The following is a 14,578-nucleotide window of genomic DNA, read 5'->3' as shown; positions in this document are numbered from 1 at the left end:
CCCCAATGTAAGGGACATTCTACCCACTGACCACCAATGTAAGGAGCATTCTTCCTACTGACCACCAATGTAAGGGACATTCTTCCAACTGACCACCAATGACAGGGACATTCTTCCCACTGACCACCAATGTAAGGAGCATTTTTCCCACTGACCACCAATGTAAGGGACATTCTTCCCACTGACCACCAATGTAAGGGACATTCTTCCCACTAACCCCCAATGTAAGGGACATTCTTCCCACTGATCACCAATGTAAGGGACATTCTTCCCACTGATCACCAATGTAAGGGACATTCTTCCCACTGACCACCAATGTAAGGGACATTCTTCCCACTGACCACCAATGTAAGGGACATTCTTCCCACTGACCCCCAATGTAAGGGACATTCTACCCACTGACCACCAATGTAAGGAGCATTCTTCCTACTGACCACCAATGTAAGGGACATTCTTCCAACTGACCACCAATGACAGGGACATTCTACACACTGACCACCAATGTAAGGGACATTCTTCTGACTGATCACCAATGTAAAGGACATTCTACCCACTGACCCCCAATGTAAGAGACATTCTACCCACTGACCCCCAATGTAAGGGACATTCTTCCCACTGATCACCAATGTAAGGGACATTCTTCCCCCTGATCACCAATGTAAGGGACATTCTTCTCACTGATCACCAATGTAAGGGACATTCTTCCCACTGACCCCCAATGTAAGGGACATTCTTCCCACTGACCCCCAATGTAAGGGACATTCTTCCCACTGACCCCCAATGTAAGGGACATTCTTCCCACTGACCACCAATGTAAGGGACATTCTTCCCACTGACCTCCAATGTAAGGGACATTCTTCCCACTGACCACCAATGTAAGGGACATTCTTCCCACTGATCACCAATGTAAAGGACATTCTTCCCACTGATCACCAATGTAAGGGACATTCCTCCCACTGACCACCAATGTAAGGGACATTCTTCCCACTGATCACCAATGGAAGGGACATTCTTCCCACTGACCACCAATGGAAGGGACATTCCTCCCACTGACCACCAATGTAAGGGACATTCTTCCCACTGATCACCAAAGTAAGGGACATTCTTCCCACTGATCACCAATATAAGGGACATTCTTCCCACTGACCACCAATGTAAGGGACATTCTTCCCACTGACCCCCAATGTAAGGGACATTCTTCCCACTGACATCCAATGTAAGGGACATTCTTCCCACTGACCACCAATGGAAGGGACATTCCACCCACTGATCACCAATGGAAGGGACATTCTTCTCACTGACCACCAATGGAAGGGACATTCCTCCCACTGACCACCAATGTAAGGGGCATTCTTCCCACTGACCACCAATGTAAGGGACATTCTTCCCACTGACCCCCAATGTAAGGGACATTCTACCCAATGACCACCAATGGAAGGGACATTCTTCCCACTGATCACCAATGTAAGGGACATTATTCCCCACTGACCCCCAATGTAAGGAACATTCTTCCCACTGACCCCCAATTATATTCGGGCCATCTATGTGTCCTCCCCTGCGGTCCCCTCCCAGGATGTTCCAGTTTTGGGTTTGGGCATAGCTCACACAGGCATGATCAATATTGTTGAGGTAAGTGTTCTAAGGCTAAAAAAAAAATGTATGTATGTATAGTATGTCATTTTTGTAATGTTTCATACTTGTGCAAATCTTCATACCACATTTCTGAGTTCTAATGCCACTTGTTTTAGATCACCATGGAGTTCCTGAAGAGGCTAATAACGAAATACATTACATTTAGCTGTCTCTGCTCTACTGCTTGAACCAAGTCATGTCCACATATAATCAAGTGCCTTAGGCTCATCTGAACTGTGATAGAAGTGTTTAATCTAGATACACTATATTGCCCCAAGTATTGGCCCCGCCAACCAGATCCTTGGATTCAGGTGTTCCAATGACCTCCATGGTCACAGGTGCATAAAATCAAGCCCCTAGGCATGCAGACGGCTTCTACAAACATTGGTGAAAGAATGGGTCGCTCTCAGGAGCTCAGTGACTCCAAGCGTGGTCCCGTGATAGGTGGCCACCTGTGCAATAAATCCATCCGTGACATTTCCTGGCTACTAAATATTCCACGCTCAACTGTTAGTGGGATTATAACAAAGTGGAAGCAACTGGGAACAACAGCCAATCAGCCACCAAGTGGTAGGCCACGTCACATGACAGGGCGGGGTCAGCGCATACTGAAGCGCACAGTGCGCAGAAGTCGCCAGCTGTCTGCAGAGTCAATAGCTAAAGACCTCCAAACTTAGTGTGGCCTTCAGATGAGCCCAACAACAGTGCGTAGAGAGCTTCATGGAATGGGTTTCCATGGCCGAGCAGCTGCATCCAAGCCTTCCATCACCAAGTGCAATGCCAAGCATCGGATGCCGTGGTGTAAAGCACGCCGCCACTGGACTCTAGAGCAGTGGAGACATGCTCTCTGGAGTTACCAATCACGCTTCTCTGGCAATCCAATGGACGTGTCTGGGTTTGGCTGTGGCCAGGAGAATAGTACTTGCCTGACTGCATTGTGCCAAGTGTAAAGTTTGGTGGAGGGGGATTATGGTGTGGGGTTGTTTTTCAGGGGTTGGGCTTGACCCCCTAGTTCCAGTGAAGGGAACTCTTAAGGCGTCAGCATACCAAGACATTTTGGACAATTTCATACTCCCAACTTTGTGGGAGGAGTTTGGGGATGGCCCCTTGCTGTTCTAACATGACTGCGCACCAGTGCACAAAACAAGGTCCATGAAGACATGGAGGAGCCAGTTTGGGGTGGAGGAACTTGACTGGCCTGCACAGAGTCCTGACCTCAACCCCATAGAACACCTTTGGGATGAATTAGAGCGGAGACTGCGAGCCAGGCCTCCTCCCCCAACATCAGTGCCTGACCTGACAAATGTGCTTCTGGAAGAATGGTCTAACCTTCCCATAGACACCCTCCTAAACCTTGTGGACGGCCTTCCCAGAAGAGTTGAAGCTGTTATAGCTTCAAAGGGCGGGGCCAACTCAATATTGAACCCTACAGACTAAGACTGGGAGACCATGTGTTTGTAAAGGCAGGCGGCCCAATACTTTTGGAAATATAGTATATATATCAATTAATTATGTGGTAATACATTTTGAATTATAGTTTTTCTTATATTTTTATGCAAAAAAAAAAAAAATGTTTGATACCTTATATTTATATTTGAAGTTCCACTTATTTAATTAGAATGTTTAGCTCCTTTCCATCCTTGGTCTAAAGAAGAATTCCAGGTATGGATATTTTTATATAGTTACATTGTTCCAGCTTGACCCAATGTAACTATGAATTTGCTCTACCGGTGGGATCCCTCTGGAAGTTGTCAGTAGGCACCAGACTGATCATTTGGGAACTCGGGTAATGCCCGAGGGCCCGGGGTCAGTCAGATGAGATGCCCCTGGTACCTTTCATAGGCTTTTTTGGGTGTGGTTTGAGTGTGGGCGAGGACACAGGGGCCCCATGATCCTCTTTTGCCCGGGGGCCCCATGAGTTTTCAGTCCGCCCCTGGTAGGCATCACCATTTCAGTGATCTCCGCCTATCTTCCCAGGTTGAGTGGTTGCCCTGATGCTCACCCAACATAGGAGCTCAGCGCCTTGGCACGACCGACGCTTTGCATTTTCTCAGTGGATGCAAAGCATTCTCTGATTGGGTGGGGTTGGGTGGCGATACCATGCTCTCCACCACATCCAATCACTTTGCATTCATTGAGAAAATGCAAAGCATCCTGTGACCGGCATCCACGTCAAGTGGTGACCTCCTGTGTCCACAATACAGCAGAGCAGTTGCTTGGCACCGGAGCCCGAAGCAAGTGGAGATCACTGGAGTCGTGGTGTCTACTACCAGCTTCTAGAAAGATCCCACAAGTACGGAATATGCATCGTTACATTGGTTCAAGCTGGAACAATGTAAAAATATCCATATGCAAAAACTCACCAGCGCCCAAAAAAAGTGAATTAATTACTAAATAAATGCTGCTGCTCATTAGTGTAAGCACCAAAAAAATAAAATATAAAACATCAAAACAGCGCAAATAAAAATAAAAATACAATTAAAACTATCCTGTGAAGAATTCATACCAAAAAATATCCAGTAAAAATAAAAATAAATAAAAATAAAATATTATATTATTTAAGTTTTTTTGGTATAAATTCTTCACTGGATATTTTTTATTTATTATTTATTTTAATTGTATTTTTATTTGCACTGTTTTGATGTTTTATATTTTAAAAATATCCATACCTGGAATTCTTCTTGTTTATCCATCATGAATATATTACATTATATAAGTCAGTGAATGTAAAATTTAAATTAGTAGAACTCACGGTGAGAGAGGACATGTAGCCGGACAGGGTTACTATAAATGTCAGCTTCCACTGAACATCGATAAATTCCAGTATCTTTGGCTTCAAATGTTCTGCTCCTTCCAGACTTGATCTTTTCGTTACCTTTATACCAGGCGTAGTTTCTACGGTCAGCTTCTACCGATCCCACACTGCATGACAAAGTCACCTGATCTCCGGAGAGTACATGGTTCCAGTTGGGGCTCATGGTGACTACAGGGGTGACCGCACCTTCTACAAAACAGCACAATGCGCATGGCTAGTTAAAAAAACCCTCTCGCATGATCATGATTGAATTGGGAGTGTGGTGCATTTTTTTTTTTGACTCCTCGAAATATTTGTGTCTCATGATGGCAGACTTATATTGTACAGCCAGAGAAATACAGAAAGGAGCTCCAGACCAAAATCGGAGGAACAAGTCCAAGATCATATGAATTGTCACAGGAAAACATCCAAAGGGTTTTCTCAAGCTCACAAGATCCGGTGCTGAGGTTCCCACAGAGCGAGGCTCCCATGGAAGGTCACCCAACTGTAACTCAAGCCATGGAACTATAGAAAGAGACGGCAGGCCAAAACTGGACAAACAAACATTTTATTTGTTGGTAAAAAAAGTCATCTAAAAACAACAGATTTTGGGGGCAACACCCCCTTTGTCAGCATTCAACCCAGGCTAGAACTTGGATGGACTCAGAGTAGATAGTAATTTCACAGATCTATATTAGAACCAGGATTGAACTCTCCACGTGGTGGAACAGCAGCTGCTGAGCAGCAATGGAAGTCAAAGTTACAGTTTTCCCTGAGTCCATCCAAGTTGTATCCCGTGTTGAGTCTTGATGATGGTGGTGTTGCCACGAAACACGTTGGATGTTTTTATATAACTTTCATGTTTTGGTCTGGTGCCTTCTTTCTATATTTATAACTCTGTATTTATATCTATATCTTCCTCTATCTATATCTTTTCTGTATTTCTATGGTATGAGTTATTGTTGGGTGACCATTAAAGGAGCCTGCGCTCTTTGGGGGCCTCCTCACTAGAGCTATCGACCTTGTTCAACGTTTTCCTTCATCTGACTGCACATACAAGTCTAAAAGTTCCCAACACACCTTTGAGTATGCAGATCTGAAGTCCAAAAAAATCTGAAGAATATATTTTAAAACTATACATTTTTAAAAAGTTTTTTTGAGTGCCACTGAATTGGGGGAGGTTTTCTTGTGGAGCACACCCACGTGGAAAAAAAAATATTTAAAATATATTTAAAAATAATATTTCAATACATATATATATATGTGGTAAAAAAAATATTTAAAATATATTTAAAAATAATATTTCAATACATATATATATATATATATATATATATATATATATATATATATGTATATGAAAAATATATACACATTTTAATATATATTTTTACATACATTTGTAAATGCATTCCAAACATATAGATTAAATGTATTTTTAAAGACATACAGTATATTTGAAAATGTATTTTAAAAAATATTTTTCATATATTTTGTAATAAAAATGCATGTCAACATACAGTATATATATATCTCACCCCCCACAGCTATCTCCTCTTGTACCATTATATCCTCCCTCCTAGATTGTAAGCTCGAAAGAGCAGGGCCCTCGATCCCCTCATGTTTTGCATTGTATTGGTATTGTTCTGTCACATGTTCTGTCCCCCTTTGTAATGTACAGCGCTGAGCGAACTGTTGGCGCTTGATGAAATGCATTTTCTATATATTACAAAATATATGAAGAATATTTTTTAATTAACATATAAAAAAATCATTTTAACATATATCTTTACATATATTCGTCAATTAATTCCAAAAACGTAGATTTGTAGTTTTAAAGATATACAGTATATTTGAAATGTATTTTTAAAAGTATTTTTCATATATTTTGTAATAAAAATGCATTTCAACATACAGTATATATATATATATATATATATATACTGTATATATATATATATGTATATATATATATATATATATATAAAATGCATGATGAAATATATATATATATATATACTGTATATATATATATATATATATATATATAAAATGCATGATGAAATATATATATATATATATACTGTATATATATATATATATATATATATATATATATAAAATGCATGATGAAATGCATTTTTCATGTATTACAAAATATATGAAGAATACTTTTTACAAATATTTTTTTTTAATATATTCTTCAGATTTTTTTAACATATAAAAAAGTCTTTTTAACATATATTTGTACATGCATTCAAAAAATGTAGATTTGTGTTTTTAAAGAGATACAGTATATTTGAAATGTATTTTTAAAAATATTTTTCATATATTTAGTAATAAAAACGCATTTCAACCATACAGTATCTATATATATATATATATATATATATATTTATTGAAATATATTTTGAAATATATTGAGTATGGCCAAAATTGTAGCATTTCAGTATATTTGAAATGTATTTTTTAAAATATTTTTCATATATTTTGTAATAAAAACGCATTTCAACATACAGTATCTATCTATCTGTATGTCTATCTATCTATCTATCTATCTATTTATTGAAATATATTGAGTATGGTCAAAATTTTAGCATTTCAAACATATGTCAATATATTTGGGAAGAATATTTTTAAAAAATATTTTTCATGTTTCGTAATAAATACGCATTTCAACATACAGTGTATATATATATATATTTATTTATTGAATATTGTTTTGTTTACTTTCCTGTACTGCATTATTTCTAACTGAACCATATTTACCTACAATGTCTTGTTATTAAAACTTTAATAAAAACTATTGAAATAAATATATATTTATTGAAATATATTTTGAAATATATTGAATACGGCCAAATTTGTAGCATTTCTAATATATGTCAATATATTTGGGAAGAATATTTTTAAAATATATTTCAAATATATTTTTCTTCCCTGTGGGAGAGTCCTCATTCAGGCACACATAGCTCAAGAAAACAAGTTGAATATAATTTTCTTCTCAATATCAGCGAACATCAGACTCAGCATTTTCATACCACCATACCAAGTACACAGGGAACTATTTATTCCAATCAACGTTTTACGACCAAATTATTATTTTGAAGGATTCTAGAGTTACAATAAGGAATTAGTAGTTTTATAAAACAATTTCTATTCATTCAAATAAATACAGACTGCCCCTCTTCAGGTTTGGATCCAATAATAATCCATTAGTAGGTTGTCCTCATTTACTGACCCGTGTTCTTCAATGCCAGCACTGGAGGAGAAAAGAAGAGACGTAACATATATATAACAAAAGGCAAAAACACTCCATAATAAATTCATGTAATACTTGAAATATTTTAGTATTCACTTCCTGTTGTCTTCCTGCATTAAAAATCAAAACTATCACTTTACTGCTTTTGCATATATTCTCAGCATGTCAACGACCCAAAGAGTCCATCAAAACCAACAATGGAACGGCTTCACCAGAAGAAGATGAAAGTTTTGGAATGGCCCAGCCAGAGCCCCGACCTGAACCCGATGGAAGATCTGTGGGGGGATCTGAAGAGGGCTGTGCACAGGAGATGCCCTCACCATCTGATAGATTTGGAGCGTTTTTGGAAGGAAGAGCAGGCAAATATTGCCGAGTCAGGATCAGGGGCGGACTGACAACTCATAGGGCCCCCGGGCAATAGGGGATCATGGGGCCCCTGTGTCCTTGCCCAAACTCAAAAAAGCCTATGAAAAAGGTACCAGGGGCATCTCATGGGGCCCCCTACTGACCCCGGGCCCTCAGGCAGTGCCCGAGTTTCCAAATGGTCAGTCCGCCCCTGATCAGGATGTGCCATACTGATAGACTCCTCCCCAAAAAGACTTAGTGCTGGAATCACATCAAAAGGGGCTTCAACAAAGGATTAGTTTAAGGGTGTGCACACTTATGCAACCAGATTATTTTAGTTTTTTTATTGTTACTTCCCCCCCTAAAAGATTTCAGTTTGTCTTTCAATTGAATTGTACAGTCTCTGGGTCACATTAAAAATCTGAAGAATATATTTTAAAAATATATATTTTTAAAAAATATTTTTTTTTTTAAATACATTCTTCAGATTATTTTGGCTGTATGCAATATAATTCAAAATATATTTCAATATATATATATATCTATATCTATATATATATATAGATATATATATGCCTGAAGCACATCAAAAGGGGCTTCAACAAAAGATTAGTTTAAGGGTGTGAACACTTACGCTACCAGATTATTTTAGTTTTTTTATTGTTACTTCCCCTACTCCTAAAATATTTCAGTTTGTCTTTCAATTGAATTGTACAGTTTCTAGGTCACATTAAAAATCTGAAGAATATAATTTAAACATATATATGTTTAAAAAATATATATTTTTTAAAATACATTCCTCAGATTTTTTTGGCCGTATGCAATATAATTAAAAATATATTTCAATATATATATATATATATATATATATATATATACTGTATGTGTATATATATATATATATATGCCTGAAGCACATCAAAAGGGGCTTCAACAAAGGATTAGTTTAAGAGTGTGAACACTTATGCAACCAGATTATTTTAGTTTTTTTATTGTTACTTCCCCCCCTAAAAGATTTCAGTTTGTCTTTCAATTGAATTGTACAGTCTCTGGGTCACATTAAAAATCTGAAGAATATATTTTAAAAATATATATTTTTAAAAAATATTTTTTTTTTTAAATACATTCTTCAGATTATTTTGGCTGTATGCAATATAATTCAAAATATATTTCAATATATATATATATCTATATCTATATATATATATAGATATATATATGCCTGAAGCACATCAAAAGGGGCTTCAACAAAAGATTAGTTTAAGGGTGTGAACACTTACGCTACCAGATTATTTTAGTTTTTTTATTGTTACTTCCCCTACTCCTAAAATATTTCAGTTTGTCTTTCAATTGAATTGTACAGTTTCTAGGTCACATTAAAAATCTGAAGAATATAATTTAAACATATATATGTTTAAAAAATATATATTTTTTAAAATACATTCCTCAGATTTTTTTGGCCGTATGCAATATAATTAAAAATATATTTCAATATATATATATATATATATATATATATATATATATATATATATATATACTGTATATATATATATATACTGTATGTGTATATATATATATATATATGCCTGAAGCACATCAAAAGGGGCTTCAACAAAGGATTAGTTTAAGAGTGTGAACACTTATGCAACCAGATTATTTTAGTTTTTTTATTGTTACTTCCCCTCCCCCTAAAATATTTCAGATTGTCTTTCAATTGAATTGTACAGTTTCTAGGTCACATTAAAAATCTAAAGAATATATTTTAAAAATATCTATTGTTAAAAAATATATTTTTTTTAAATACATTCTTCAAATTTTCTTTGGCCACATGCAATATATTTCAAAATATATTTCAGTATATATATGTATATATATGCCCGAAGCACATCAAAAGGGGCTTCAACAAAGGATTAGTTTAAGGGTGTGAACACTTATGCAACCAGATTATTTTAGTTTTTTTATTGTTACCCCCCCCTAAAAGATTTCAGTTTGTCTTTCAATTGAATTGTACAGTTTCTAGGTAACATTAAAAATCTGAAGAATATATTTTAAAAGTATATATTTTTAAAAAATATATTTTTTTTAAATACATTCTTCCAATTTTGTTTTGGCCGTATGCAATATATTTCAAAATATATTTCAGTATATATATATATATATATATATATGCCCAAAGCACATCCAAAGGGGCTTCAACAAAGGATTATTTTAAGGGTGTGCACACTTATGCTACCAGATTATTTTAGTTTTTTTTTATTGTTACCCCCCCTCTAAAAGATTTCAGTTTGTCTGTCAATTGAATTGTACAGTTTTTGGGTCACTTTAAAAACTGAAGAATATATTTTAAAAGTATATATTTTTAAAAAATATATATTTTTTAAAATACATTCTTCAGATTTTTTTGTCCGTATGCAATATATTTAAAAAATAAATAAATAAATAAATATATATATATATATATATATATATATATACTGCATGATAAAATACATTTTTTATATATAACAAAAGATATGAAAAACATTTTAAAAATAAATTTTTTTAAAACAGATTCTTCAGATTTTTTTTAACATATAAAAAAGTCATTTTAACATATTTTTTTTACATATATCCGTAAATGCATTATAAAAAAAATGTAGATTTGTATTTTTAAAGACATGCAGTATATTTGAAATGTATTTAAAAAAAATATTTTTCATACATTTTGTAATAATAACGAATTTCAACATGCGGTGTATATATATATTTATTTATTTATTGAAATATATTTTGAAATATATTGAATACGGCCAAAATTGTAGCATTTCAAATATATGTCAATATATTTGGGAAGAATATTTATAAAATATATTTCAAATATATTTTTTCTTCCATGTGGGTGAGGATGAGAGATGATGGCTCTCCATGGTGTGAGATTTTCCATGTCCTCTTACCATTTTCTTTTTCAGGTTTGTCTCTGCTGGTTCACTTTAGAACACAAATATTGGTCATACCCGAAGCCACAAGAGCCATCACAAAGCTCTACCAGGCTCGGCACTGAGAACAGCTAGCTGACCACGTCTGGGTCAAACTCATATTAATGAAAATGAGAACATAGTCATCTTACTGAAACAAAGCAGGAAGGAAGTGTTACTGAACAGTAACCCCCCCACCAAAAAAAGGCTAAAAAAAACAAAATACAAGAAACAAAATGTTCCTCAAAATGAGCCGGCCATATTTTTCGGATTTTTTATAATTTTAGCAAGAAGTAAAACATGCCTCTGTATCCATTCTGCAACCATCACCAAGCTTCTCCCATCTGGAAGTCCAAATGTTTTTGGTAGAATGATTAGAACCCTATGCCTCCTCCAGGTTAGGAATTTTTGGGCTTTTAATAGTGATAAACATGTCTAATATCTTCAGAAAGTACTCAAAATTCCTGGGGGGATGGGCATTAACATAAAACTTTTTGTTTTTACCATCATAAGCGGCTCCAGGCTTAAACCGGACATACACCGGTAGGTTTTTGCATGAAAAATTCCATCAGTACATTCATTACAGCCATCGGAGACTTGTGGAATATCTTCAGAAAGTACTCAAAATTCCTGGGGGGATGGGCATTAACATGAAACCTTTTGTTTTCACCATCATGGGCGGCTCCAGGTTTAAGCCGGCCATACATCTGTGAGATGGGGAAACAGCTCTCATTGTTTGAACACTGTTTATGTGGAAGTAAATTAATGTTTTGACTGACATTCTGCGGTTTAGCCACAAGATGTCACTGTTTTTCTAACACAGGCTCAGACTGCATAGATATTTGTATATTCATGAAGAGGTGGGGTTTTGCACTCAGAGTTGGAGTTTAGTGAACAGGAAGAGGAGACTGAAGCCATGTTTTGGACGATGCTGAAAGAAGGGGCTGTGTGAGCTGAGAATCCGATGACATCCAGGTGTGAATGCGTCCCTCAGTAACCAGACCTGCAGCTCAGTGAAGCTGATGAGATTGCTGCCAGGAATGCTGATGAGATTGCTGCCAGGAATGCGGATGAGATTGCTGCCAGGAAGTTGATGAGATTGCTGCCAGGAATGCTGATGAGATTGCTGCCAGGAAGTTGATGAGATTGCTGCCAGGAATGCTGATGAGATTGCTGCCGGGAAGTTGATGAGATTGCTGCCAGGAAGTTGATTAGATTGCTGCCAGGAATGCTGATGAGATTGCTGCCAGGAATGCTGATGAGATTGCTGCCAGGAATGCTGATGAGATTGCTGCCAGGAAGTTGATGAGATTGCTGCCAGGAATGCTGATGAGATTGCTGCCAGGAAGGCTGATGAGATTGCTGCCAGGAAGGCTGATGAGATTGCTGCCAGGAAGGCTGATGAGATTGCTGCCAGGAAGTCGATGAGATTGCAGCCAGGAATGCTGATGAGATTGCTGCCAGGAAGTTGATGAGATTGCTGCCAGGAATGCTTATGAGATTGCTGCCAGGAATGCTGATGAGATTGCTGCCAGGAAGTTGATGAGATTGCTGCCAGGAATGCTGATGAGATTGCTGCCAGGAATGCTGATGAGAGCAGAGGAACTAAGCAACATATACGGCGAGACCGCATGCTTGTTGGAGAGACATTTGTTCTGTTCAGAGTCACCAGTGGATGCAAAGCAGACCCGGGTCGGTAAGATCGTGCACGCACCTCATTTCAGTGTTGGTGCCTAGAGACTGAGTCCAGGCCTATAGTTAGTTAGGGTCTCTGTTTGTGTCAGGCCACAAGTGTTGTTATTTTGTAATATATAGTATTCCATTGGAGACTTGTCAAATATCTTCAGAAAGTACTCAAAATTCCCAGTGGGAATGGGCATTATCGTAAAACCTTTTGTTTTTACCATCATGGGCAGCTCCAGGTTTAAGCCGGACATACACCGGTAGGTTTTGGTATGAAAATCCCATCAGTACGTTTATTAATCCCATCGTAGACTTGCCTTCAAAAAGTACTCAAAATTCCAGTGCCTTTACCATTCGATTTTGAAATGAATGGAATTTCCCAAATGAACACCATAATCACCTATAAGAAATGTGTTCTTTCATGAAAAAATTTCCATCCTGCTCCTTTGAAGGTCCTCTGGCCAAAAAAAAGATCCTCAATTTGACCCCAAAAACAATTACAAAATTTAAATATATTTTAAAAATATTCTTCCCAAATATATTGACACATATTTGAAATGCTACAATTTTGGCCCTATTCAATATATTTCAATACATATATATATATATATTTACTGCATGTTGAAATTCGTTTGTATTACAAAATATATGAAAAATATTTTTGAAAATACATTTCAAATACACTTTATGTCTTTAAAAATACAAATCTAAATTTTTGGACCGCATTTACAAATATATGTAAAAATATATGCAAAAATGACTTTTTTATATGTTAAAAAAAATCTGAAGAATATATAAAAAAAAATATGTGTTTTTAAAAATATTTTTCATATATTTTGTAATATATAGTATGCCATCGGAGACTTGTCGAATATCTTCAGAAAGTACTCAAAATTCCCGGGGGGAATGGGCATTAACATAAAACATTTTGTTTTTACCATCATGGGCGGCTCCAGGTTTAAGCCGGCCATGCAATCCAATCACAGGAAGCCTTGTATCCACTGATGAAAATACAAAGCTTCACATGATTGGCCGACTCTCTTCAATTCCAGCGCTTACTGTATGGAGCTAATGCAGCGCACAGAGCGGTCCCATCGTTATGCAAAGGAAAGAATTCATTTGGGCCAGCTTGGTCTGAACAAACTATCTAAAGCACGTGTCAAACACAAGGCCAACGGGCCGAATCTGGCCCTCTAGGCCATTTCGAGTGCAGCTGTTGCCCCCCCCCTTTGTCTCTTCCCAACCTTGTCTCAGCCGTCACCCACAGAAATGAGGACAGAACTCCTCCGCAAGATCCTGCACCTCTCTGTGCAGCCATAAAGAGGTTCAACTTTGCCTCCCCCTCATCTCAGCAGTCAGCAGCAGACAGAAGGACAAAACTCCTACAGATCCTCTCTGTGCACCCCCTCATCTCCGCCTCCCCTGGTCCCAGCATTCAGAAGACTACCGAAACTGACTCCAGCCCTCCTCTGGTTCTCCTCCAGATCCTGATTTTTCTGCTACCCAGCTCCGGCCCCGGTCTCTCTTCCCCGCAGCAGCACAAAGTAAGGGGGGTGCACTGTGATGTAAGGGAGGGTGGGGGATTTTTAACTTCTGATGGGGGGGTGTGGCCTTGACATCCGTTCTGGACAGCTAGTTTTACAGATACAACCAGCCCTTTGTGGACGAATATAACGCTGATGCGGCCCCTGATGAAATTGCGTTTGACACCCCTGATCTAAAGTGGAATTCTACCTTAACCTCTTGGCGCCAGCCGAACGCAAATGTGCGGCCTCCCGGCGTTTGGGCCTAGACGCCCAGCGGTCGCACATTTGCATTCTATTAAAAAAACAGATAGGTGCTGAGAGAGCGCACCCCGCGTTCTCCCGGCACACACGTTCTATATTCACGGAAAGGTCCCGATCT

The 14,578-nt window shown here is 37.3% G+C and overlaps 1 protein-coding gene across 1 annotated transcript in view; it reads right to left on the bottom strand.

Moving 5' to 3' along the window:
* Positions 1–7,682, bottom strand: part of LOC149456335 (Fc receptor-like protein 5) — a 36,242-nt gene extending 28,560 nt beyond the window's left edge. Inside the window, exons 1-2 of the mRNA XM_089685134.1 lie at positions 7,668–7,682; positions 4,385–4,636 (exon numbers count right to left, since the gene is read on the bottom strand). Of these exons, the coding sequence (XP_089541260.1) occupies positions 4,385–4,610 (226 nt within the window). The 5' untranslated portion in view covers positions 4,611–4,636; positions 7,668–7,682. The remainder of the gene's footprint in view (positions 1–4,384; positions 4,637–7,667) is intronic.
* Between the last annotated feature and the right edge of the window lie 6,896 nt (positions 7,683–14,578).

Source organism: Staurois parvus, unplaced genomic scaffold (assembly GCF_062004578.1).
Source record: "Staurois parvus isolate SC_StPar_1 unplaced genomic scaffold, SC_StPar_1.0 ptg000363l, whole genome shotgun sequence".
In the NCBI taxonomy this organism is placed as follows: Eukaryota; Metazoa; Chordata; class Amphibia; order Anura; family Ranidae; genus Staurois; species Staurois parvus.
The sequence above is the reverse complement of the archived record's forward strand: the minus strand, read 5'-3'. Positions and strand labels throughout refer to the sequence as shown.